Source organism: Arvicanthis niloticus, chromosome 26 (assembly GCF_011762505.2).
Source record: "Arvicanthis niloticus isolate mArvNil1 chromosome 26, mArvNil1.pat.X, whole genome shotgun sequence".
In the NCBI taxonomy this organism is placed as follows: Eukaryota; Metazoa; Chordata; class Mammalia; order Rodentia; family Muridae; genus Arvicanthis; species Arvicanthis niloticus.
Genome location: NC_133434.1, coordinates 36,794,871 through 36,822,363, shown reverse-complemented (window position 1 = coordinate 36,822,363; position 27,493 = coordinate 36,794,871). Strand labels below are relative to the sequence as shown.

Below are 27,493 nucleotides of genomic sequence, written 5' to 3'. Positions count from 1 at the left end.
AATGCTTTCTTTATAAGAGTTGCCTTGGTCATGGTGTCTGTTCACAGCAGTGAAACCCTAAGACAGTATCCCATACTAGCCTTGAAGTCAGTATGTAACTCAGGCTGTTTTTGAACGTGCAGTCCTCCTGCCTCAGCTTTCCAGCTGCTGGGATTATAAAGCATGTGCCATCACACACAACTTCACATAGTCTCTTCCAGAATCTCTAGCAAAATATGTAGACCTCATCTAAATAACTTTCAGCTGCCAGAAACGCAAGGATGAAAGAGAGAGCTGACTACTCTGTCCTATAATAGTCACAAGTCATAGAATTCAATGAGACTTGACTCTAGGGAAAACTGGTCCTCTATGGGGCTCCTTTAGTCACTAGCCACACAGGAGACCATTCTAGCATCCCAGAGAAGAAATTACAAAGCTCACGCCTGGACAGTTTAAGTGATGAGAGTGGTCCACTTGGAACCCATTTTGAGAGCAGGAGCCTCTTTTTCTTTTTCTTAAAATTCAGCCCCTCGGGGCTTCTGCTTCCTGGCCTAGAAGATGAATAATGTCAATGACAGCAGCTTTCTCCGCCTTGTAAGGTCGAAGCGACAATCACGATGTAACGATGTAACGGCAGCTGTCTGGAGATCGCTACCCATGCCCATAGCTGTGGGGAAACCCCACACAGCGCAATCCTGAAGTGTCTTTCCAGTCATAGATCCATGTGACCAAAGGCCCGTGGCCAAGTCACCTCACCTTGCTTTGTCCGTGTCTTTATCTGTGAAGGGAGTCTGTCTGTAATAAGTTGGCTTGCCTGTGCCATCATTTTTTGCAGAACTCAATCACAAAGAAAGAACACATTCTTGAGAAGGCATAGCACGTCAGATAGAAGATACCATTACTGTATCAGCAATTACAGACCTACTATCCAGACAAGGGAAGGGTAATAAGAACCGGGCGAGGCCCATTAGAATCTGCCCTTTCTAGTGAGACCTAGGAGTTCCAGTTCTGTGTAGGACCAGCCTGGAGAGCCATCACCAAGAGTTGTTGTACAAACACATCCCTTTTTCCCAGTCAGTCACTCGCATGGCACTAGATTTGGTGAGTCATTCAGATACAAACGGATATTTGCAAGCTCAGAGGGAAAATGTTTTGTTGTTGGATTTTTTTTTTTTTTTTCCCCAGATGGGAAAGCTAAAGGGTAAACTGCACCAACTGTAACATAGAAGGAAAGAAACAGCAGGTCCCAGTGGGGACCCAAAAGACCCCACAGACATCAGTCTTCAAATTGGAGACGTTTCCCCCCAGGCCACTGGTGGCACACACCTTTAACCCCAGCACTCAGGAGGCAGAGGCAGGTAGATCCCTGTGTTCGAGGCCAACCTGATCTACAGAGTGAGTTTTAGGACAGCCAAGGCTACACAGAGAAAACCCTGTCTAAAAAAAAAAAAAAAAAAAAAGGTGGGGTGGGGGTTGGGGGGAGATGTTTCTGAGTCCAGGCAGGATCTAGAATCCAGGACAAGGATGGTAAGACAAGAACTCTAGTCACAGAGAGTCTTTATGTCTTTTTTGTTTGTTTGTTTTGTTTTGTTTTTTGTTTTTCGAGACAGGGTTTCTCCATGTAGCCCTGGCTGTCCTGGAACTCACTCTGTAGACCAAGCTGGCCTCGAACTCAGAAATCCACCTGCCTCTGCCTCCCAAGTGCTGGGATTAAAGGTGTGCGCCACCACTGCCCGGCAAGTCTTTATGTCTTAAGGTCTCATCTGAAAGACATCCACACACCAAATAGCCTAGTATTCAATCTATTTCCTGCAGAATAATAATAATTTAAAAAAAAAAAAAACCTATGTAATGCTTGTGCGGATGTGAACTGGGGTTCTAAGAGACGGGAGAGCAGTTGCTTAAATGCTCAGCCACCCCCTGTAGGCAAGGAAGCGCACATACACTAAGGACAGTAACAGTCCTGGCTTTCAAAGAGTACTTCTGTTTTCATTATCATGTAAGGCTGTAGTCAGTGTTGAATGATAATAAGAAACCGGCGCGGGGGAGGGGGGGATGCACCCAAATCCGAGGCATACACAATAAAAGTGCTATTATGGACTTTTGTGAATATAAATAGTTCTTAAAATGACGCTGCTAAGAATGGCATCTCCAATGGTACCTGGAAAAGAGTCTGGGTTATATATTCCAGCATTTGCACTGGTCACCCGGTTCAGCTGGATACTGCAAATTGAACTGGCTAATTCTTTTGCAATGAATATCAAATGCAGTCTGGTAGTGGGGCAGAGGAAGGCGAGGTGGATCGAAGTGAAGGACAGATAAAGGGCAGGGGGACGGGGCTTCACACCCTGTGAAGGACAGTCAAAGAGGACAATGGGTCAAGATAAAGTGGGGCCAGAACTGTTTCCCCAGGAAGCCTGTTGAAGCAGCTACTCCTCACAGGATCTAAAGGTGATGTGCTGCTGCCTGGCTAGCCCAGTCGGTAGGGCATGGAATTCTTAATCCCAGGGTTGTGGGTTTGAGCTCCACATTGGGTGGTGTCTGTGTTTGTCTGGTTCTCCACTCCCCAGAACAAACCCCAGACTTGGTGTGCTGACTCTGAAGACTCTCCCCAACCCTGCCTTGTACTTCCTGGCCTGTATTCTGTCACAGCTCACACCCTGTTTCCTGATTCTACGGCCATGTGAGTACTGGTATTTCCTCATTGTTTTGCCTAGATTCAGGTCAGTCATGTTGCTCAGTCATCAGGCACCTAAAGAAATTTTCCATCTAAGTGCACAGACAGTACACTCAGCATCCCGGCCATAAACTGGTAATGACTTCTCCCTACATGTAACCCCTTATATCGCATGGTGCCACTGCTGACCACCTTTTCTCTGTGTATTCTTTAAATACTCTGTGTATCCATGAAGTCTTCCGTGTGCAGGCTCTGACCACATGATTGGCATGTGTGCAGCCATGAGTGTGCTTGGGCATATGTGTGTGTGTACTCCAGGAAACCAGATGCCAATTTCTTTCTTGTTGCTTGCCACCATATTCTTTGAGACAGGATCTCTCATTGCACCTGAAACTTACTGTTTCAGAGACTGGCTGTACAGCAAGAGCCTGGCATCTACTTATCTCTGTGTCCCCAAACCAGGGCTGGGGTGACAGGTGTATGCCACCACACTTGGCCTTTGTTTCTGATCTTAGAATCCTAACTCCAGTCCTTCAGCTTGCATGGCAAGCCCCTAACTGATGAATCTATCCCCCCATCCCCACATGATAATTTTTGTGTCCTATCCTAGAGCCCTAAACAGTTTTTCAGTTAGGACAAAGCCCGGAAAAGAAAATTACCTGTTTTGTATACATGTATTTTGGGCGTACAGGCTACACCATGGCACACATGTGCAGGTCGTGGGACAATTACAAGAGTCTGTTCTTGCCTTCACCCACCACATGGTTCCTAGGAGATTGAACTCAGATGGTCAGATTTGACATGGGCCTTTACCTGCTATAGCATAGCTCTGCTCCGTGTTTTTTGTTGTTGTTGTTGTGTTTGTTTGTTTTGTTTTGTTTTGTTTTGTTTTTCCCCCTGAAACAGGGTTTCTTTGTATAACAGACCTGGCTATCCTAGAACTCACTATGTAACCCAGACTAGCCTTGGACTCACAGAGATCTGCCTGTCTCTGCCTCCTCAGTGCTGAGATTAAAGTTAGAGCCACCACCAGCAGGTTGGTTTGCTTGCTTGCTGGCTGGCTGGCTTGCTTGCTTGCTTGCTTTTAAAAGTCCTCCAGTTCTTGAAGTTACTATGTAGCCAGTTTCTGTCCTGTTTCTACCTCTTAAGAGCTGAGATTGGAGGAACGCACCACTAGGCCAGGCTAAGAATATTCTTCACTGACTTCTACAAAGCCTCAAGACTCAGTTAAGACAACATTCTCTAAACCCAAGGCAAGCAAGGGTTCTGTGCCCTCTGACCTCCACCACTCAACTCAGATTAAAAATTCAAGAGCTTCACCAGAAACACCTGCCATGGGTCACCCCAGCGAAGAAATTTTGCAAAGTCGCCAGCTTCTAAGCCGATAAGGTTGAGGGTAACTTTAGCTCATGACATGAATCTCTACCACTGGGGCTACGACAGTCTCAAGCCCCCAATGGAGCAGAAAACATGTCCCTGGCCCCACGAGGACACACACACATCCCCGCACACAGACAGAGATAACTTAATAAGCCCTGGTGGGATTTTGAAGCTTCTCTCCCCAGTAGTCCGTGGAATTGAATTTCTGCTCTAAGTGCATACGTGGATATGCGTTTTCCATTACTTGTTTAGGCAGACTATAAAACAGTACCTTCAGAAGAGCCACCGATTTATGAACAGGTTGCAGGCTTCAGGTTCATTGCTAAGCTATTTGAAACTTTGAATGTGCTTTCTTTTTTTTTCCCCCTAGAAGCAAGAGTATTTAGGTCTCCCAAAAAGCGCCCACTTAACCCATGAAATGCTGTACTCTAATGCAAAGAAGCAATCTTCATTTGGGTTTGCAAACTCTGCACAAATGCCTTCAGTGGCCAAGCTTCGGGGCAAAGACAGAAGAGGGGATGATAAGCATAGGAAAATGGAGAAAAATAGATACCGTGCTGCACGTAGCCCTCCTGTAGGGTCAGCCACCCTCCAGTCTCTAGTAGATGACTCCCACGAGACAACAGCCGAATGTGCCAATCAGGAAAAGCCAGAACCCATGCGGACGAACAAGACCCAGCACGCATGCTCAGTGAGGTTACTGGTCGGGAGAAAAAGTATTTTTTATTTCCGTAAGTCAACATCAGAGACGTGTTTCCTCACTTCTAGGGAGGTGGTATCCCCTTCCGACTCCATAACTGACTCTGCTGTTAGAAGTTCTGCGTGTGGGAGCCCGAGGCTAAAGTTCATTGACCTCCTCGGTCTCTCTTTTTTTTTTTTAATCATTTTTATATTTATTTATTTTTATGTGTATGAGTATTTTGCCTGCATGTATGTATGTGTGCCATGTACATGCCTGGTCAGAGGAGGGCATCAGACTCCCAGGAACCGGAAGTACAAATGATTGTGGGCCACCAGGTGGGGGCTAGGAACCAAACCTTTGCAAAAGGAGCAAGTTCTCTTAACTGCTGAGCGCTCTGTGGCCCGCTACGTCACGCATGCGCCTTGTTGTTTGAGCCTAGGTCTCTCACTAACCCTGGAGCTCACTCATTTTGCTGGAATGAGTGGCCAGTAACCCAGGGGATCCTGTCTCCGCCTTCCCAGAGCTGAGATTTCACCCGTGCTGGGGATCTGAACACACACCTTCATGCTTGTGCGATAGACACTTTTATCAACTGAGCCCCCTCTGAAGTCCCCTCCTTTAACTTTCTGATCTGTCACAGGCAGGTGTTTCCGGGTTTGTGGGAGTCAGGACATCCCCATGTTTTGCTTTTGTTGTAGTCTTAGGGTTAATTCTTGTTTTGCTATTATTGATCCGTGGTTTCTGGTTTGCTTGCTGTTGGTAGTGACTTTTTCAGATGGGGTCTCCCATGCTGTCAAAGATGCTTGCTATGCAGCCTAGGATGTCCTAGACTTCAAATCTTCCTGCATTTACCTCTTGAATGCTAGGATCACAGGCAAGTGCCACCATGCTCAGCTCGGTTTCATCTGATTATTAATATGATATGGGTTCACTATAGCAAACTTAAGATCCATCCCAAAGTAGTCACTGCTATTGACTTATTTTTCTTATTTCATTTATTTTTTCATTATACAGGCACAGTAGATTAAATGATACCTCACATATATGTGTCCCTGTCCTTATCAATGGAATCTGTGGACAGGTCCTAATTTAAACAAGGGTCTTGTCAGATACAGTTAAGGATGTTGAGATGAAGAGATTGTACTGGGTTGTCCTAGCAGGTTCAAATTGCAAGGGGAATGTCTTTACAAAAAAAAAAACAAAACAAGACTTCTGAGCTGGGGAGATGGCTCAGCAGATAAAGAACACTTGCTCCACAAGCATTCATTCGGACCTGAGTTCAAATCCTGAGCACCCATGTAAAAACTAGGTGTGTAAATGCCTGTAAACCTAGCATCAGACAATAAGATGGGCACACTGCAGGGGCTTTCTGGCCAGCCAACCTAGCCAAGGCATGGTGAACCCCCAGTTCAGTGAGAGACCTGGTCTCTGGGGAATACGGTGGAATATGATAGGGGAAGCCACTCTACATCCTGCTTTGACCTCTGTACCTGTGCACATGCATATTTGGTATATATATATATATATATATATATATATATATATATATATAGAGAGAGAGAGAGAGAGAGAGAGAGAGAGAGAGAGAGAGAAACACACAGGCAGAAGACACACAGAAGAGAAGGATGCACTATGACTATGAGACTAGTGTAGTTTCATAGTCCTGGCAGCCTCAGCAGCTAGAAGAGACAAAGGACACTGTCTACTGGCCCTTTGGATAGCAGCACACTTGGGCTAACTGTTGGTCCTATTGCCCAGGTCTTAAGCGGCTCACTGGTCCTCCAGGAACTACTCACAACCCATCAGCAGGAACTGAGATAGTTATGGGTCACCCTGTAACTGAACATGTGGGGCCTGAGCCAATCCATTGGTCACCAAAGCTCATATGGATTGCTTATGGGTGGCTAGGGGCCTCTGGAGCAGCCCTTGGATCTTAGAACTACCTCATCCACTGATGGCTTGCCTGCATCCTTTGATCGCTTGTCTGTCATTTAGGGCCAGTAGTACCACTGAGGGATTTGAGTCACTGACTACTTGGTCTCCTTTACTGACTGTTTAGGTCCTAAGCTAGCATCCTGGTGATCCAGCATAACACTGGGCTAATTACTGGCCAAGCTGACCCTCTATCAGGCCACCCAAGGCTCATCTGGAATTGCTGACTGGCTTCCTGACACTTGGACTCTTAACCTAATTAAATGGAGTGACCATGGGCCAGACTTGCAATAGTTCAACTGAGGAGATTACGTTTTGGCTTGGTGCTCAATGTCTCCTTCCCCACCTCTGTCATTCATGGGTGGGCAGTGGATACACATGTGTGTACAGGTACATGTATGTGTACATCTTGAGGTCAGAGGACAATCTTGATTGTCATATTTTGAGGCAAGGCCTCTCACTAGCCAACTAGGCCAGACTGGCTGTCCAGCAAGCCCCAGAAATGTGGCTCTGTCTTTGCCTTCCTACCACTGAGATCACAAGCATGGGAACCTGCTGCCAAGCCTGAGGACCCAAGTTTGATCCTGTAGTCCTAGGAAGCAAATCCAAACAACAAACAAATATTTGTGACGGTCAGCTTTTCATCACTGTGACAAATCCCCAAGAGAAATGACTCAGATAGCAAAGAGTGATTTGGGCTCATGGTTTTAGTCCATGGTTGGCTGACCCTGTGTCCCTAGCCTAAGGTGAAGCAGTATGCCATGGCACAAGGGGGCAGATTGGGGTCTACTTTCCGGAGGTTGTGATCAAAGACACTGAGAAAAGCAACTTAAGGGAGAAAGAAAGAATTGAGCTCCCAGTTCAAAGGCGTCGTCCTCCATGCCAGGGAAGCCATGGCGTCAGAGTGTGAGGTGGCTGGTCATAGCACAGGAACAGAGACCATGAATGACAGTACTCAGCCCAGGCCCCCAGCCCACAGAATGGAGCTGCTCCAGGCAGGTCACGTCACCCCAGGGAACCTAATCTACAAGGTCCCCCACAGGCGTGTCAACAAATAACTCTCACAGACTAATTCATGCCCTCAGGGCACACAGCTCCTTTTAATTTTTTAAAAGTAGTTTTGTGTTCGTGCTTATACCACTAGTGTGGATACCCAAAGGGGACAGAAGGTATTGGATCTCCTGGAGCTGGAGTTATGGGAAGTTTCTCTTTGCCCAAATTGGGTGCTGAGAACTGAACTCCAGTCCTCTGAAAGAGCCATGTGCACTCCTAACCTCTGAGCCATCTCTCCAGCCCTTCCTGTCCTTTTAAAATAAGAGCAATTACTTACCATTTGCCAAAGCAATTCCACTTATACATATCTTTCCAATAGAAAAGAGCATGACGGTACACCCCCATAAACTCAGTACTCTGGAGTCAGGGGCAGGAAGATCACCACAAGCTGTAAGCAAGCTTGGGCTATGTAGCAGGTTCTAGGCCAGCCAGGGTGATAAAGCAAAATCAAACAAACAAACCCTCTCAAAAACAAAATATTCTAAAATCTAATAGAATTCAAAATATGTCCACCCCCAAATAATCACAAAAATGCTTATACTAGTATTTTGCATAGTAGTGGAAATCGGGACTTTTTCCCAAACATCTACCAGTAGTGGATGAATAAAGAAGGAATGGTTTATCAATAAAATGAAATGCTATTCAACAATATTTAAAAACAAAATTGATGACATATGCTATGACATGGGTAGATCTTAAGAACATTATGTTAGGAGCTGGGTGTGTGGCTTAGAGGCAGAGTGTCCGCCTAGAATGCACAAGCCTGTGGGTTTCACAGTCAGTGCTGAAGAAAAGGAAAGTCTTACACCAGCTGAAGAGAGGGCTTCACACAGAAGCATCTACCTCTGATTTCACAAAATGTCCACAATATGTCGGTTATAAACATACAAAGTAAAATTATGGGTGCTTGGGTAAAAGGGGGAGGGGTGATTGCTCAAAGAATGGGGCTGGGGAGATGGCCCAGCAATTGAGAGCACTTGCTGCTTTACCAGAGAACCCAGGTTCAGTTGCCAGCACCCACCGGGCCTCTCATGATGAGCCTGACAGGGGATCTGACACCCACATCTGCCTTCCACAAGCACTGCACATGTGTGGTGCACATTCAGGTAAGTAGGCACACGGCACACACATACACACATAGGTAAAGATAATCTTTTGAAAGAATGGGATTTACTTTTTAGATGACCAAAATATGTTAGTTACACTTGCCTGTGGTTAAACATATTTATGAAGAATTGAGCATATCTGTTAATATGATAACCCACGAATTATATATACATACATATATATATATATAAATATATATAAATATATATATATATCTTTGAACATGTTTGTAACTGTATAGGTAATATAAAAGGTATATATAATATATATATATATATATATATATATATATATATATATATATTTTTTTTTTTTTTTTTTTTTTTTTTTTTTTTGGTTTTTCAAGACAGGGTTCTCTGTATAACCCTGGCTGTCCTGGAACTCACTCTGTAGACCAGGCTGGCCTCGAACTCAGAAATCCGCCTGCCTCTGCCTCCCAAGTGCTGGGATTAAAGGCGTGCGCCACCACCGCCCAGCTCAAGGTATATAATTATAATGAATGTAGTTTTTGTATTTATACTTAGTTGAATATATTTATAATTATATGTATTTTTATTTCACTCCACTTTGGAGCTGGGGACTAAAACCAGGGCCTAGAACATGCCGAGCAAGTGCTCTGCCACTGAGCTACACCCCCAGCCCTAACCTGCACCTCTGAAGGGAGCGTGATGTGGCCCATAAAGCGGCTAACAAACTGAATAACTATGGAAGGAAGTTTAAGTACTGTGAGTGGTTTATCATGGCCTGCTTGGTGTTGATCAGCTGTATCCTATTTAGTTAGTTTTTCCTTTTCTGCCAGATGATGAATGTAACAGGCCATGGACAAAAAAAACTCCACGTTACCAGGATCATAAATCTCATGCCAGCATTAGTCAATAAGTAGGGTATGCATGTTACCCGTAAGTCTACATCCACCAATGAAGAGGCTGGCTTCAGGTTATTGTCTACACTTTTATATACACGGAAAGAACAGCAGTTCCGGGGCTCAAAGACTACCCCTTCCCTCTGGCTTCTGGATCAGGGATTGGCAGGTGCCGGGAGCTTCAGAGAAGGGGGAGTGTTATGTGATCACTGTACTGCCTCAAGCTAATTAAAGAACTGTGAGCGTAGGACTGGAAGGGCACCAAAATGCCTTCCAGTCACAAAAGATAAGGCCTTGAAAGCTAAATGGTAAACAGCACAAGATTCTTAGGGTTTCTAAGATCTAAGCAGGGTTCTCTCGTGGGCAAAAGAGTATGCTTTTAATGATATCTCTTGAAGCATGTGTGTGTGTGTGTGTGTGTGTGTGTGTGTGTGTGTGTGTGTACACAGATGGGGGTGGAGCCAAACACTACAAAGATGAGCTCTTCACAGTCTGCCCATCCAAGCTCTGCATGGAAGGTATGCGCACAGGGCCCGGATGCCCAGTGTGTTAGGCTTGCTCACCCTCACCGCAGCCACCAGATGCAGGAGGGCTCAGAGAAGGCTGACATCTTAAATTTACAATTCAGATCTTCAAGAGATGCCTGGAGTCCTCTCACCTGTCACAGGGATCTGGAGGACACCGCTCACTTCTTCTTTGTAAGAAGCTGGCTTTGTAAGGTAGCAAGAGAAATCGTGGGTCTTGTCCCTTTTCCCTGTTGGGGCAGGGGACGGCTCTGTGCAAGGCTCCAAAGTGAAGTCTGGGGCCCAGGATGACTCAGCTCTGAAGCTCTGCAACCTTTGTTCTCTGAGCCTGAGATTATTGTTATTTTTTAATCATCTTGGGAGTTGGTCGTGGTGGTGCATGCCTTTAATCCGGGGGAGGCAGAGGCAGGTAGATTTCTGTGAGTTCAAAGCCACCTGGTATACAAATCAAGTTCCAGGACAGCTGGTGCTGTCCCACAGAGAAACCCTGTCTCAACAAATAAACAAACAAATTGGTAGACTGATTCTAAGACACCCCAAGAGTCCTGGTGTGGCTCTTTGGTGCAGACACACTGTATCCCAGTTACTTGTTCAAATGAAAATCTTGGTGCTTGAGTGAAGGGCCTTTTAAACAAAATTTAGATTCCAAGTGTGTGGTGGCATATGCCTTTAATCTCAGTGCTCAGAAGACTGAGGTGCATGGATTGCTGGGAGTTCATGGCCACCCCAGAATACCTAGAGAGACTTTGTCCCAGAAAACAAACAAATAAATAAACAGTTACGAATAATGGCCATTTTCAGTTTCTGTCTGTATTCTCTTGCTTTTTAACCAGATATAAAAGTATCCCTCATTGTGCCTTTTAGTTTACTTATTAAACAATGAAAATAAGTAGGTGTTCCTTATTTAATTTATCCTAAACCTGGAGGCTCGGGATCCTGGTCAAGTATTCCTTGTTTTGTTTCCATTTCTCCATAAACTTTATTGTATTTATATTGATTTCAGAACTCTTAGTCTACTGACAAAGATGTAAAATGGCATTTGCCCACCCCCAACTCAGATATATGCAGTAACAATGCAGTAACAATAGGAAAACTCTGTGTGGTACATTTATCCAGTGAAATAAATATTTATCAAGACCTGCTGAAACATTCCTACAAAATAGGCAAAAACTTAATCTCATCAAAGAAAATCAATCAAAAAAAATTAAACCACAAGAGCAATGTTTCTATTTTTGAATTGTAATTGGCCAGCCAGGTGACTGAATTTTCTTCTACTCTGCCTCAGGACTCAGGATTTTCTTTTCTTTTTTTGTGTTAATCAATGAAGCTAAGCATCTAATTAATGTTGAAGGATCCAGACCTTTAAGCGCCTTGAATAAAGGTTTTGTTAAAACACTAACCTGTTTACTTGTTTCTTTTTTGTCTCCAGTAATTGGATACATTTTAAGAGTGGTATGTGAAAGGCCAAGGTTTTCACTATCAGATGTTACCATGGAAGGGACCAAGTGAGGCACTTATGGGGGGGGGGGGGTAGAGAAATAAATCGATGAAACAGCACCTCCTAGTGGTAGAGTACCAGAGTTACCGATAAGTACAGTGAAAAATCTGACTGAGACCCTTTTTGTGTAAAATCATTTTCTCTTAAATTAGAGTGAGTTAGCAGAACATCTCAGAATAATCACTGCAAGGTGTGTTATTGGAGTTCCTTGAATGTTCTGAATGCCAAATCAAAGATTAATAGTAACCTTCAACATATAGGAAATGAAATCTTCCCTAATACAAGAAGCAAAGTGATCTCAGCAACCGTTGCACCCCACTGCTATGGGGTACGAGTGAAAGCAGTTGACCCTAGATAATGTGGTAACTGTGGACATGCGCACAACCTTTAGAACCATTAAATTCATTGATTCATCAGGACCCAGAGCCACCTGCAGCTGCTGTATACAGTTGAGCTCGCTAAAGCTCCAGAATTTAGGAAAATGGTAAGGTCAATACTGAGTGTCATGGTTTCCAGTTCTGTAGCCCATTGGGATCCTGTGGCCAGCCATACAGAATGTACCCCGAATCCTACAAGTCTCTGTGTTTACTAAGGAGAAGGCTGGACAGCTGGGTCATTACTACAAGAATTCTGCAGCCAGTCTGCTTAGGTTCAAAGTAGATTTTATCACTCACTTGGTGTGGGGCCTGGCCAGTTGATTCAGTCCTTCCTACCTCAGCTCTTTTCCTGGAAAATATATTTTCAAACAGTAGTCAAGGCAGTGCTTTTAGAACTAAATGTGGGCATACAGCAAATACAAACTGGGCATGAGGGTGCACACTTAGAAGCTGAAGCAGGGGGATTGAAATGTAGAGGCCCTGGGCTTCAAAGAGAACCTTTCTCCACCCCACACCCAAAACTGTTGTGCCAGGAAGGGTTCAGGAACCCTGAAAAGGCCACCAAGGAGCCATCTCCGATGTGATAGCATTAGGGTTTCCTTTATTACAAGCTCTGGCTTGGGCTCTCCTCCAAACCAACCCTGACACAGCAGGACCGGAAGGGAAGACGGAGCAGCCCCAACCCTCAGCAAGACAAGTATTTATAGGAAAATAGGAGCGAGGGAGGAGGTGTCCAGTCTGCAAGCATCTGATAGAATGGCCGTAGCCCACAGGTGAGTCCTCTGAAGCAAGACCGTGTTTGATCACAAACAGTTTGAAAGTACATCTGAGGGCTGGAGAGATGGCTCAGTGGTTAAGAGCACTGACTGCTCTTCCAAAGGTCCTGAGTTCAATTCCCAGCAACCACATGGTGGCTCACAACCATCTGTAATGGGGTCTGGTACCTCTTCTGGTATGTCTGAAGACAGCAATGGTGGTGTACTCATATGCATTAAATAAATATTAAAAAAAAAAAAAAAGAAAGAAAGTACATCTGAAACAGTGTGGGGAGCCGACAGAAGGTGGCTATTATCCTTGCAGCCATCTTGAGCCATGTACCCTGACAAGAGACTTGATTACAATAGCCTACAACAGCTGAGCACACTCTGATAACATCTTGCTTTAGATACCCAGGATCTTCCCTTGGGTGTGTGAGACTTAAAGCTGTGATTTAGAGCCGAGGCTTAAGGGCGTGACTTAGAGATCAGATTTAGAGACAAGGCCTAAGGGCATGACTTAAAGGAGTGACTTAGAGGTGTGGCTTAGAAGTGAGACATATAAAAGGCAAGAGGCAGACAGAAGAGTTCAGTACAACTTGGAGTAGGAATTAGGCATTGAGGAAGAAGACACTTGGACTAGAGAACACAGAAGAAATTATTATTATTATTATTATTATTATTATTATTATTATTAGGTATTAGGCACTTGGCACTTGGAGGAAGAACTTGGAACTTGGAGGCACTAGGGACTAGGAACTCAAGACTAGGGACTTGGAGAGAAGAAGAGAGACTGAAGAATAAACGGGATTGAATCACACTCTGTCTGGTCTCCATTCCTCGAGTCCATCCTCACTCTCTCTCTTGCTGAACCCCAACCCGCAGACCAGAGCTGCTTGGGGCAGTGGGGCAGTAACAAGTTAGTCCCCAAGGCTTTTGGCAGTTCGGGTTCCAACACTGACAGAGAGGTCCGAGACGTTTTGGCCTCCAAACATGGGGTAGTGCAGTTCTCAACATTTCTGTCCCCCAAGCATAGGGCAGCTCCGGCCGCCACAAAACAATCAGACTAATCTTTGATTAACTTGCTAGGAAGTAGCTAGAGAGGAAGTCTGGCCAAGGACAAGCCGTGAGGTCCTTTCTTATGTCGGTGCAGCCTGAGTTCTGCAGCAGGTCAGGTTCTCAGGCGGCTGCTTCTTCTTCTTCTTCTTCTTCTTCTTCTTCTTCTTCTTCTTCTTCTTCTTCTTCTTCTTCTTCTTCTTCTTCTTCTTCTTCTTCTTCATGAAGGCTGGTCCCAAGATGAAGTAGGTTTGACCTCTCAAAAGGAAAGAAAGAAAAGGAAAAGACACGAAGGGGATAAAATATGTTGTTAATCTCAGCTGTCAGCTTGGTGAGCTCTAGAATCACACGGGGAAGTGGGCCTGTGGGACTGTCTGTGAAGGATTATTTTGATTAGACTGACTGAGGTGAAATTACTCACTCACTGGGCAGAACCGTTACCTGGGAGGGATCCTGGGCTGCATAGAAAGGAGAATGTGACCAGACTGAAGCAGCCATCCCTCTCTGAGTCCTGACTGTGGACACATGTGACCAGCTGCCTCACTCTCCTGCCTCCCTGCCTTCCCCAACATGATGAACTGCCTCCTGGCACTGTGGGCCAAGATACCCCTTTCTCCATTAAGATGCTTCTGTTGGGTGTTTTAAGTCTTTCGTATGCACCCACATGACACAGTACATATGCCACAACACATATGTGACATCAGAGGACAACTTACAGGAGTCTGCTTGTGCATCCTAGGGAATCAAACTTGGGTGACAACAGCAGGCTTGGCAGCAGGTTCCGTTGCCATTAAGCCATCTCAGCATCCTTTCTGGAGTGTTTTATCACAATGACAGAAAGGGAAGGAAGAGGACAGGAAAGGGGAAAAAAGAAACAGGAAAAAAGGAAAAGGTGCTTAGGACAGCCCTTGGCCTCAGGTTACATACCAAGAGGCCTCAGCTGGGATTAACTGATACAACGCAGATTGCCAACCAGTTGCAAACTTTGGATTATCTTTGACTCTTGGGGCCATACAAGCTATCAACGGTGCTCACTTGATTTAAGCCGAACGGCTGAGAAGCAATCAACAGCAGTGTATTGTGTGAGGAGAGGAGACTACAGATGAGAACAGAACTTCTGTGTTCTTACTTGGCATCCTGCTGTATTGCCTGACTGTGTTGCCGTAAGCACGTTGTACTAAAGTCAAAATAAATAAGTCAATAAGAAATAGACGCAGAATATCGCGACGCCTGCTTCTGCAATGCACTCTCGCCCTTACAGCTCATCCTCTGGAATCTCTTTTGTACGTTTAGCATCCTGGACCTCTCAGCCCTCAGTAGACCTGCCCTCTTCCTCCCCAGGCTAACCTTTATGATCTGGTAGACAGAGTTCTGCATTCTCAAAGTGCTTGTTGGGGCTGTGGCCGGTCTGCAGTGTAAGTACACTGATGGTCAGACAGAGAAAGATGGAAGCCATACACCAGGGAAATGGAGCTCTGGCAAGAGATTTCCATTGGCCACAGAATGCTGGAAGCGGCCACAGTGTATTGCTATCGGGGCAGCATGCTGTCCATCTACACTTAGGTTATCAGAGAAAGAATCAACCAAAGAGAGAAGCAAGCCGTCAGATGCCCTGCCCAGTGCGGCACTGTTGCCACTACAAAGACAGAACACACTGGTCCTCACCAGTTAAAGGACTGTATGGTTCAAATCATCAAACTGCCTGATAGTGTGTATAGTATCTGGTGAATAGGTATTTGCTTATTTGTATGTCTTAAACACAGCCTTGCAACTCTTAGACGAGTACTCTACCAGCCAAGCCAGGTCTCCAGCCAATCTCAGTCTCTTGTTAACTGGAAGTATACATTGCTAATGACAGCTGACCTTGAACTCCTTTTTTTTTTCTCCCCTCCCATGAGACTCGGGCAGAGGTCACACGGGAGAAGCAGGATTCGAACCGGCAGAGAGAGAGAGAGAGAGAGCGAGAGAGAGAGAGAGAGAGAGAGAGAGAGAGGGTGATCGCCCTCTGCAGGCGGCCGCCTAAGCCGCTGCGCCACCGCTAGTTCGCTGACCTTGAACTCTTGAGTTTACTTTTCCTTCCCCTGCCTGACAAATGTTAGGATTCTCATCTACTCAGACGCCCCAAAGGGTTTATTTCTCCTGTACAAGAATCTTCTGGTTAAGGGGAGGCCAAGTTCTGCTTCCACGGTCTTTCAGGAACCAAAGTCGATAGGGGCTCTGCCATCTTTGATGTTGGGTTGCCAACACCGTGGGCTTTGGCATCCAGCTGGTGAAACACTAAGAGAAAGCAGGTAGGTGGAGAGTTGGGTTGGAGAGTATTATAAGCCATTCCAAGAAACAGTGCCATTATACACTGACATTCTGCCAAATGGAACCCAGACACATGGCCACCACCCATCTATCTGTAAGGGAAGCAAGACAACATGGGTCACCTGAGTGCCTAGAGAAAGTGTGGACATAAATTTGGTCAAGAGGGTTAGTTCATCCTATCTACCATAAGGGATCACATAAGGAAGCAAGAGAAGTAAGGATTACAGATGTGTAGTGATTCAAGCTTGTGGACAGTGGTGGCGCACGCCTTTAATCCCAGCACTTGGGAGGCAGAGGCAGGCGGATTTCTGAGTTCAAGGCCAGCCTGGTCTACAGAGTGAGTTCCAAGACAACCAGAGCTACACAGAGAAACCCTGGAGAGAGAGAGAGAGAGAGAGAGAGAGAGAGAGAGAGAGAGAGAGAGAGAGAGAGAGAGAGAGAGAGAGAGAGAGAAAGCGAGCTTGGCTTATGGAGGGGCATCTGCCAAAAGAAGTAGAATACCCAAGCAAAGGATAGTAAACTGGGCTAATGTTATCCCAATAACGAGGGTGAAAGCTGGCAGTGGAGTGGATTGACTCGTTTAGGGATAGGGGGTTTGGCCAGAGCCTTTTGGTAAGTTGCTTGTATATTCAAAAGGTTCTTGGCGTCTGCCCTTCAGAGCTTGAAGAACAACACACCTACTCCGCAGGCTGTGTGGTCATGTGACCAGTTCTGGCCAATGGCAAGATCGACGGCATTTCTACCAGGCAGAGTTATTTGTTGGTGGAGGACTCCCCCATTTCCATTGAGCAACAATGTTCCAGAGAGATTCCCTCTCCATTAGCCTGGATCCTGCAAAAAGACAGACAAATGGCGCTCGGTACCAATACAGTATCTTGTCAGCCTGAGTCACTGAGAATTTTTAAATTAATTTATTGATGTTGTTTTGTTTTGATTTTGATTTGTTTTGATTTTTCAAGACAGGGTTTCTCCCTGTAACTCTCTGGTTGTCCTGGAATTGGAACTCACTCTGTAGACCAGGCTGGCCTTGGACTCAGAGATCTTCTTGCCTCTGCTTCCTGAATGCTGGGATTAAAGATATGTGCCACCACCGTCCAGCTAATTTATTACGATATATATACACACACATATATATGTATATATGTGTACATACATATATATGTGTATATATATAGTAATATTACTATAATATATATAGTAATATTAATGTGTGTGTGTGTGTGTGTGTGTGTGTGTGTGTGTGTGTTGTGGAGCAGGTACTCTTACCTGCTGAGACATCTCACTAGTGAAAAAACTGATTTTTTCTTTTTCTTTTTTCCGAGACAGAGTTCGTAGCTGTCCTGGAACTGACTCTGTAAACCAGGTTAACCTTGAATTCAAGATCGGCCTGCCTCAGCCTCCCAAGTGCTAGGATTAAAGGCATGTGCCATCACTGCCAGGCTGAAACATATTTTTTTAAGTTTCATATTTCTGTAACATAAACTAGTTTATTCTGCCTGATAAAAGACACTTTTTTTGGTCCAGAGGTCTCAGATGGCCAAGAAGACAAACCACCCAAACAACCAAGCAAAAGGCCCTGGCTTATCATGTCTAAGAACTAAGGAATCGTGTTCTTGTACAAAGCCAAGTCTGGGTGCATGAGAATCCCAGCACCTGAGAGACAGAGGGAGGAGGAATAAGAGCTCAAGGCTAGCTTTGGGTATGTACAATGAGCCTGTCTCCAAAACAAAGAAAGGAGAGGTGTGAAAAAGAGAGAGGCTAACCTATGGCTCAGTGCTTACATGGAATGCACAATGTCCTGAGCTCCTTCCCCAGGTACCTGTAATCCCAAGACCTAGCTACAGGCAGAAGGATCAGACGTGTAACTACATGGCAAATTTGAGGCCAACCTGGGTACGTGAGACCATCTCATAAGTAATTAATTTGTACATTATTGCCCCAATACAAACCAAGGAGATATGCAATGGGCATTGGATCACTGTGATTAACACATTCTCGGAGATAACATCTCGTGCATCCAGGCTGTTCTCCAACTTACTGTGTAGCCGGGAATGGCCTTGAATTTCAGATCCTACAGTTTCTACATCCCCAAGTGATGAGGTTATAGGTCTGTGTGCCACAGCTGGGGGAGGGGCCCGGGGGATGCTCAGCATGGAACTTTGTACATGCTAGGCAAGACTCTACCAACTAAGCTTCAGCCTTATTTAAAATACTGATAAAAATCAACTCTCCATATATAAAACCCTAGATATGCTCTAGTCCTTAATGGGTGGTTCATTTGTAGACAATTTCAAGCTACAAAGTGCTGAAGAGAGATATTCACGGCAGATTAGTACCTAAAAATTCATTCCTCCAACCCCATACCATCAGTGGTTTTAAAAAGATAGGAAGGGAACTGGGGAGAGGAACTGGTGGACATTTATCTAAAGCTTTTTTTTTTTTTTTTTTTTTTTTTAATGTAGAGAACGATTTTGGCTACTCAGTGTCTTCTGGTCTCTCTGGAACTGACTCCTGTATTAGACAGGAAGGGCCTGGTTCACTGTGGATAGCTTTAGGGACCTTCCTTGCACTGTCGCCTGTGTGCCAGCTCTACAGTACTTTCTCATTTGTGTAAGTCTACCTTGAGTCTTCTCGAGTGATTTGACCCAGAGGTACAAGGAGGAGGAGACCATGACTCTTCATGCATTCCTCAGGGAATGAGAGGCTGGCCCTGGTTTATTTCAGCTGCATCGGAAGAGCCAGGTGTTTCCAGCCAAGTGGGCCAGCCACATTAACCAAAGGTTGCCAAGCAGCAAATTCCTTAGGTGCCGGCCCTGTTTTATTCACCAGTGAGTAGATGACGCTTTATCCGCTTTGAAGTTGAGCAGTCTCTAGCTTGAACATTGGTTCTGAAACGTAATAACTAGGTATCCTTGGGCCCTTAAGTTCCCTTAATGCAGCCTCACAGCCTGTAAAACGAGGATACAAATAAACGCCCACTCCTTTGATTTAAGGAAGCTAGATGAGACTCTCCTGGGTGAAGTTGCCAACGTAGCTCCAGTGGGCTCAGTGCTTGGAGAATCAAGGGTGCGTGGTCTCCCAAGATACGGTCCTTTTAGTCAAACGCTCCAAGCACAGTACTTAGCGATCATGTCAAAAGTGGTTTTAAGAATTCCTTTGCCAGAGGCTGCCAGCGCTATAAAAAATTGTACAGTGTTTACCCCAGAAGGATGGGTTTTCGTTTTATCTGTAGCGTTTGAATGTTTACATGTATTAACATTTAAAATAAGCATATTTTGAAGAGGAAAACAGGTTTGGCCAGCAGGGTTGCCAGCTTTTTTTTTTTTTCTTAGCCTTTCAATTCTTTCAGATACTACAAAAACAAGGACGAGAAAACTTTATAATTATTACCTCTGTTAATATAGCAGCCCTTCCCACACGGGCCTGTGGGCTAGAGACAGTGAAAATAATCTTTTCACACGGAAATCTAGACTAGCTGCCACATCCTACCGTCACACCCGCTGATTCTTTGGGTGAACAGTTTATCTACACTATTTTTTTTTCCCGCCCGGGGGCAACTAAGGCAAAGAGAGGAGTCAAAGGCGCAGGTGGGGCTGGGCTGGGCTGGGCAGATCCTCCGCCCTGGCTAGGTCGTTCCCGGTAGCGGGAACGCAAAAGCCGCTGCTGCCCGACCAGGCCCGAGGGGCGGGCCCCAGGCCTCGGCCTCGCCTCCGCCTGCCGCCCGCCGCTTCCCGGCCCCTGTGCGGGGCGACGCCGCCAGCATGCTGCAGAAGCGGGAGAAGGTGCTGCTGCTGAGGACCTTCCAGGGCCGGACGCTGCGGATCGTGCGCGAACACTACCTGCGGCCCAGCGTGCCTTGCAACAGCCCGCTGTGCTCGCAGCCCGCCGCCTGCCGCAACGGTCAGGACCGGGACGGACCGGGAAGGCCCGGGGCGGGAAGAGCGAGGGAGGGAAGCCGGGGCCTGACGTAGCGAGGGCTGCTGGGCGCGAGCGAAGGGAGCTGAGGCCCAGAGAGCAAGGCAACCCCGCGGCCTGGCGTCGCCATGGCGGCGGGGACCCGAGGAGGGAGGAGAGCCGGAGGCTGACGGGCTAGGGCGGCTTCGGGCTGCCGTCAAGGGCGGAGCCAGACCCTCGCGGACCGTGGGCCGCCGGAGCGAGCCGAGCAGTCCGGGCTTGGCGGAACCTGGCAGCCCGGAGACGCCCGGAGCGTCCTCGGTGCGTCCGGTCGTCCCTCCTGGTGGTCGGAAGCAGGCGGCACTGGCCCGCGGCTTCAGGGGCGCTCCCCTCCCGGCCAGCCTACTGCAATGGCCGGGCCAAATGGGAGGCCCGAGAGCCTGCAGGGACCGGATGCTTCGGGTTTCCAGGGGACCTACGGGTGCAGGCACCTCCTTCTTTCTTTCTCAGTACGCAGACCGTCCAGCATCTTAGGACTGGAGACTTAATGCTGGGGGATGCTGGGAGCCGGACTCCACCCCTCCACATCCCCCCTTTTCAGGCAGCAGGTTGCTGGTTGCTACCCCTAGTGGGAGATGAACATGAGGGGTGTCTTTTCGGAATACACGAAGAGGACACAGCTTGACTGAGCAGGTGTCATACGAGTGGAAGCCCCACCACTGCCCATGGGTTGTACAGGACACCCTTTCTAGTTACGTTCTCTTCAACCCTAGAACGGTGTAGCCGTGTGTCAGAAGAATAGCCGTGGAATTTTTTTTTTTTTAACAAATTTTTAAAAAAGGTTTATTTATTTTATATATGTGAGTACACTGTTGCTGTCTTCCAACACACCAGAAGAGGGCATCTGATCCCATTACAGACGGTTGTGAGCCACTGTGTGGTTGCTGGGAATTGAACTCGGGAACTCTGGTAGAGCAGTCAGTGCTCTTAACCGCCGAGCCATTTCTCCAGCCTAGCCTTGGAATTTTTAGGCACATACAAGTGGTTAACACACACATATGTGCACTCTTGCCCATACATATATGTATATATACACGTACATATACGTGTATGTATATGTATGTACATATATGTAATGTGTGTATATATGTATATGTATGTACATATATGTATATATATATACATACATGTGTATATGTAGATATAGATATAATGGATATGTAAGTATCCAATACAGTGCTCATGCATGTCCATGATGGCTTAGTAGAAATTTAGCTTCTTCCAGGGATGTACTTGTTTTTAATATCAGTCATCCTCTCGAAGTCCTGGCAAACGGCATAAACTATGTTGGGCTTGTATTTAATCACAGCTGGGGGGTCGGGGGAAGCAATGAATCTGAACTTTGAGCCTCTACCAAAGTAGATTTGTCTTGTCTTTTAAAAACTTCAAGGTGAAATTAAGATGAGAAGTTATGTTGCACACCGGGAGCACTGTGACATTGAAATAGTCATAAACCAGGTTTGAAAGTGTTACCTAATCGCTTCCACTCTGAATTATGTTTCAGACGGGAAGCTCTTGTCTGCTGAAGTGACTCATTATGTGATCCCAGACTGGAAAGTTGTCCAGGATTACCTTGAGGTCCTGGAGTTCCCCGAGTTGAAGGGAATTATTTTCATGCAAACGGCTTGTCAAGCAGTGCAGCACCAGAGAGGCCGGAGGTATCTATTCTACATTATTTATTTATTTATTTTAGTATGGGCTCCCCCACCCCCCTTTAGAAAAGGTCCCTTGTTAGAAGGAAAGAGGAGGAATTCATTACTTTGTCAGAAAGGATATTTTGAAACTAATTTGGTATTCTCTTTGCAGTGGGGAATGCAGTAACATTTTATATGTGTGCTTCAACACCTGGCCAAAAGATCTGACTGTAGATCAGTAAACTGCAATGTCCCCAGGATGTACATAGTTAAGATTCTATGGTGAATTGGCTTCTGGTTTACATTTTTATAAGTAGCACAATTATGTCTTCTTTTTATTTTTGCTAATAATGTCTATTATTTAATCTTATTCATAGATTGTTTCAGGAGCATCCCTTTCTTTGGAAAAGAATACTTTCAAATCTTATCTTCCTGTATTGTAGATACAAGCTGTACTTACAGTGATTTATTCCATGAAATTAAAAAATACCTCATTCTGATTTTTAAATTAGTCCTGTAACTATCAGCCATAGTAATTGTATTTGCTGAACAAAACATTTCTAATTGGACTAGTTTAAAATACTTGCCTTGTTACCCAAATGAAAGAATAATTGCCCCCTTTCTCTGCAAATACCTTAAAACACAGTTTTGCTTCATTTAATATTTGGCAACTTTGATGATCTGAACTTCTGAGAATAGCATGTTAGAATTATATACCCAAACCCTCAACACCCCAAGTTATTATTTAACAAGCAGAAACTGTATTTATTCTGTTTTTAAGGTGTTTTGGTTTTTTTCAGATTTTGGTAGTAAAAGATAAAGTTTTCTCTATTTGTGCATGAAAATGATAAGTTGCCCTTATGCTCAGTTCAGAAAAATACACATTAGCTAGACTGTGCGTGTTTGTTTTTTCAAATTGAATATTTCAACATGAGCTTGAGGTTGATTTTTTTTTCCCCCCAGACACAGACATATAGATGTTTACAGGAGCCAGGTTTAAACACTGCTGCAGGTGTCGTATTTCAATTTCTTTTACTGAAATCAATTTGTCTTTACCTTTTGGCTCACTCACACTCCGCAAGCCTCTTCAACGTCTGTTTTCTAAAGTGTTTTTAATATTAGGATCGTTTTGAGAACCAATTCCTGGGACAACCGAAAGACAAAGCGTTGGAGTTTAAATGTCCTGTCTCCTGAATGTTTCGGTAGTTAAGTTGATGAAGAGAGTGCCCGCTATTGGGTTCCCCTGTGTCTTAGGATTCTCTAGGGGAAGTCAAAAGGTGAAGCGTCGGCAAGCACGCTCCTCCCTCCTGATTTTTCATTAGAGGAGCACTTTGTCACCTTGCACCGTCAATGGCTTTAAGGTAATCCAAGTGCCAGGATATAGGCTTACTCAAATGCAACAATATCAGCCCTGTTTCTAGCAGAAAGTGTTCTCCTGGTAACCAAGAGCCAGGCATAGTGGCAGAACACCTGTAATCCCGACAGTTGTAAAGTAGAGGGTTCAGGAGTTCTGTGTTAGGATCGGTTATACAGAAACCTTGAAGCCAGTACAGACTACATAAGACTCTGTCATCACAAACAAGCATGCATAATTGTATTGGTATTTAGCTATAAATCTATTTATAGTCTTTATGTACTTAATAAGCTTTAAAACCAAATTAAACCCCTAAATTTAATAAACAGCGCAGTATTATAAAATTGTAAATATATTACCACAGTCCCTTGGTTTATAACAAGAATTGGTTCTAGGACCCCAAGACTACCAAAATCTGCAGCTCTTCAGGCTCCAGATATAAAATGGCACTGGGAGGGCTGGAGAGATGGTCCAGCGATTAAGACCATTTGTCACTCTTGCAGAGGACCCAGGTCTGATCCCCTCAACCACAGGGTGGTTCACAACCATCTAAAACTCCAGTACCAGGGGATCCAATGCCCTTCCTCTTCTGACAACTGTGGGTACCAAGCATTTTCATGTTATACATGCATGCATTCGGGCAAAATAGTCACATATAAAATAAATAAGTCTAATTTAAACTTTTTTAAATAAATCAATAAATAAAATTGTATTGGACTGACAAGGTGGCTCAGCATGTAAAGGAACTTGTCACCAAGCCCGATGACCTAAGTTCAAGCCCAGTATCCACACGCTAGGAGAGAGCCAACTCCCTCTGACCTCCACCTGTACCCATCCTCCTTCTAAAAGATAAGTGTAATAAAAATCGTTTTAAATAGCATGGTGTTTGCAAAAAAGTCTTCGCTCACAATCCTGTAGGCGCTAAGTCATCTCTAGGTTACTAAAACATCTAACCCAGCCCAAGTGCTCTGTAAGCCATTGTTATACTGCATCGTGTAAGAAACAGAGTCAGCCAGAAGCATCCATTGTTCATACAGTCAGATCTGTTATTTCTAGATGGTTTCCATCTAAATGAAGTGCCCTCAGGTATGGAACATGAACGCACAGGGGACTGGCTCCCAGGCAATGTGATAGATGGTGTTATTTTAGTGAAACGAAATGATCAGAGTTGCATTTAGCCACAGAGAGATGTAACCTGTAATCCTGTTGTGTGGTTTTAGATTTTGATCTCAGGAATACCAAATGCAGAGAACGCCTGTTCTCATAAATAAACCGTAAAGAACTGAAAAGTCTTTGATGGCTGAGGATGAGCACACACCTGTCTCCCATCAGTCCTCAGGTGCTTATTAAATGGAAGGGCACTCGGTGACTTCGAGGTTCTCCACAATGTCATGCATCCAGGTGTTCATCCAGACAGTGCTAGGACTGAGAACACAGCCGTAAACAAAGGTAGATCCAGTCCTGAGAGAGGACAGACAAGCTCAGGAAATCTCACTAACAGATGTAGAGCCACACCTGGAGCAGATGTTCTGAAGTACCAGGTCATGGCTGTGGCAGAGCTCCAGCCAACCAGTGAACAAGGAAAGGCTTCGATGAGTGAGCTGCCTATACTGAGCACCGAAGGATGACGAGGATGAGACTAGATAAGGGAAAAAGCTTTCTAGGAAAGGAGACTTCTGGCCAAGCATCCATGAAGAAGAGATGTGGTACACTCTAAGAACTTACAGGACACTTAGTCAAAGGCCTCATGGGCTTTGGGGAGGTCAAGGAAGGATTTTGTGCAGGATAGCATGATATCAGGTTCTTGTTTTAAAAGTCCTGGAGGAGGGGCAGCTGGAGGCTGGCGCTGTAGTAGCCTCTCTTGTATGACTGTAACAGAACCCTTGAGGAAGGTTACTTTTCTCCTTTGTATAAAGCCACCAGCATCAATCCTGAGACTCTACTTGGTGACGTTTGAATCCTAAGCACTTCCCAGAATTCCCACTTTTATGCATAGGAATTTGATTGACTTTCCACACTGATTATCTCACGAAGGTATGAAATTTCAGTGCAGTAGAGAACACATTCGAACCATCTCCAAACTATAGTGAGAATACTAGCAGCTTAGACATGGACGGAAGTGGGTGTTCCCGAGACCTATTCAGTAGGTAGGGATCAGTAACATTTCCTAGGTATGTAACCATGGGAACTGGAAGTACGTCTGTGTTGAAACTGAAAACACTACAGATGTTCCTAGTGGATTCTTTTTATTTTAAATGTCTAGCGTGTGTGTGTGTGTGTGTGTGTGTGTGTGTGTGTGTGTGCGTGCGTGTGCGTGTGCCAGGTTATCAGGTCTGCACAGTAGATCATTTTATCTACTGAGCTCTCTCACTGGTCCAACAGCTTAATTTGTGTAACAACAACCCAACAAGTGGCCTTCAACTGGTAATATTTAAGAAAGCATGGTATATCCATAAATATTGAATATTATTCACCTATCAAAAGGACTGAACATATTACCACTTGGATCAACTTTGAAATCATTATGCTAACTGAAAGAAGCCAGCTATATACATATATACATTAAAATATATATATATATATGCTGGAGCCAGCAAGATGGCTCAGACACTTGCCACCAAGCCTGACAACCTGGGCTTAATCCCTGAAACCACATAGTAGAAGGAGAGAACTCTTTGTAGCCCTGGCTGTCTTGGAACTCACTACTCTGTAGACCAGGCTGGCCTCGAACTCAGAAATCCACCTGCCTCTGCCTCCCAAGTGCTGGGATTAAAGGCGTGCGCCACCACTGCCTGGCCAGAAGGAGAGAACTAATTCCTACAAGATTTCTTCAGTGCTATGCCAGACACAGGCTCATATACACATTAATTAAATCAACTAGCTTAAAGATTTTAATCATATTCTTTTATTTATATAAGATGTCCAGAATAGATAAAAAAAATACAGATAGAGGGGGCTGGAGAGATGGCTCAGTGGTTAAGAGCACTGACTGCTCTTCCAAAGGTCCTGAGTTCAATTCCCAGCAACCACATGGTGGCTCACAACCATCTGTAATGGGATCTGATGCCCTCTTCTGGTGTGTCTGAAGACAGACAGTGTACTCACATAAGACAAATTATATATATATATATTATATAAATATATATTATATATACATTACATATAATATATATTATATATATTATATATCTGTTCGTGGTTGCCAGAGGCTGGGGGCCAGTGGGGGTGGGGACTGACTGCTTGATGGACACATGGGGGTGGGGCTGACTGCTTGATGGACACAGGTTTCGTTTTAGGGGAACGTAGTGATGTGGAATTATGGAGATGAGAGCTGCATAGCTATGAGCAAACTAAGATTAGATTGCACATTTTCAAAGGGTGAATGAATTTTTGTATGTAAACTATATATGGGTAGAGCTATTTTATAAATTTTTATTTATCTACTTATTGAGATGGAGGTTACACTACAGCTCTGGCTGGGACTCACTATGTAGACCATACTAGCCTAAAACTCACAGAGATCCTTCTGCCTCCCAAGGGCTAGTATTAAAGGTGTGTGCCACCATACCTGGCTTTTTAAAAATTATTATTTATAGGACGTAGTCATGATTTTAGTTGTGGGACAGGGAGGAGGTGGTGTCAGGGGTAGCACTCAGGTTTTGTCTCAGATAACCAGACAGAAGCAGGACACTTAAGGCTCTGCTCAGACCCCGGGGTGTCTGAGGTCTCTAAAGGAACAGCACTGACTTTCATCAGCATGGCAGGCAGAGCACTGTATCAGCCAGTTTTCTCTTACTGTGGCAAACTTACCTGAGGTCACTAACTCACAAAGAAGAAAGGTTTATTTTCACACATAATTTGATAGGTTCCAGTCTATGATCTGGAGTTTTAGATGGTTGTGAACCACCCTGTGGTTGAGGGGATCAGACCTGGGTCCTCTGCAAGAGTGATAAATGGTCTTAACCACTGGACCATCTCTCCAGCCCTCCCAGTGCCATTTTATATCTGGAGCCTGAAGAAGAGCTGCAGATTTTGGTAGTCTTGGGGTCCTAGAACCAATTCTTGTTATAAACCAAGAGACTGTGGTAATACATTCACAATTTTCTAATATTGACAGCCTGAGGTCAGTCTCTGGAACACCGATGATACAAGGAGAAAATTAACTCAGACTCTAAGTTGTCCTCTGACCTCCAGTCATGAGCATGCACCTGGGCACAAAGTACATAAGTATATTTTTCAGTATTCAAATTACAGCACGATTGTTGAAATACTCAAAAATGTAGTCCATAAATTCCACGAAAGCATTGGCTAATAGGACTAGAAATGTAAACGTGATGAGACCGCAGACACCTGAACGTA

At 44.9% G+C, this 27,493-nt stretch overlaps 1 protein-coding gene across 2 annotated transcripts in view; it reads left to right on the top strand.

Moving 5' to 3' along the window:
- The first annotated feature begins 19,742 nt into the window (after positions 1 to 19,742).
- The window catches only part of Dis3l (DIS3 like exosome 3'-5' exoribonuclease), a 34,225-nt gene continuing 26,474 nt past the window's right edge, over positions 19,743 to 27,493 (top strand). Inside the window, exons 1-2 of one of the 2 annotated variants that reach the window (XM_076925752.1) lie at positions 19,743 to 20,092; positions 21,651 to 21,804. In XM_076925752.1, coding sequence (XP_076781867.1) covers positions 19,954 to 20,092; positions 21,651 to 21,804 — 293 coding nt within the window. In that variant the 5' untranslated portion in view covers positions 19,743 to 19,953. Of the gene's footprint in view, positions 20,408 to 21,650; positions 21,805 to 27,493 lie in introns of both variants that reach the window. The other variant, XM_076925753.1, reaches the window with a different exon arrangement.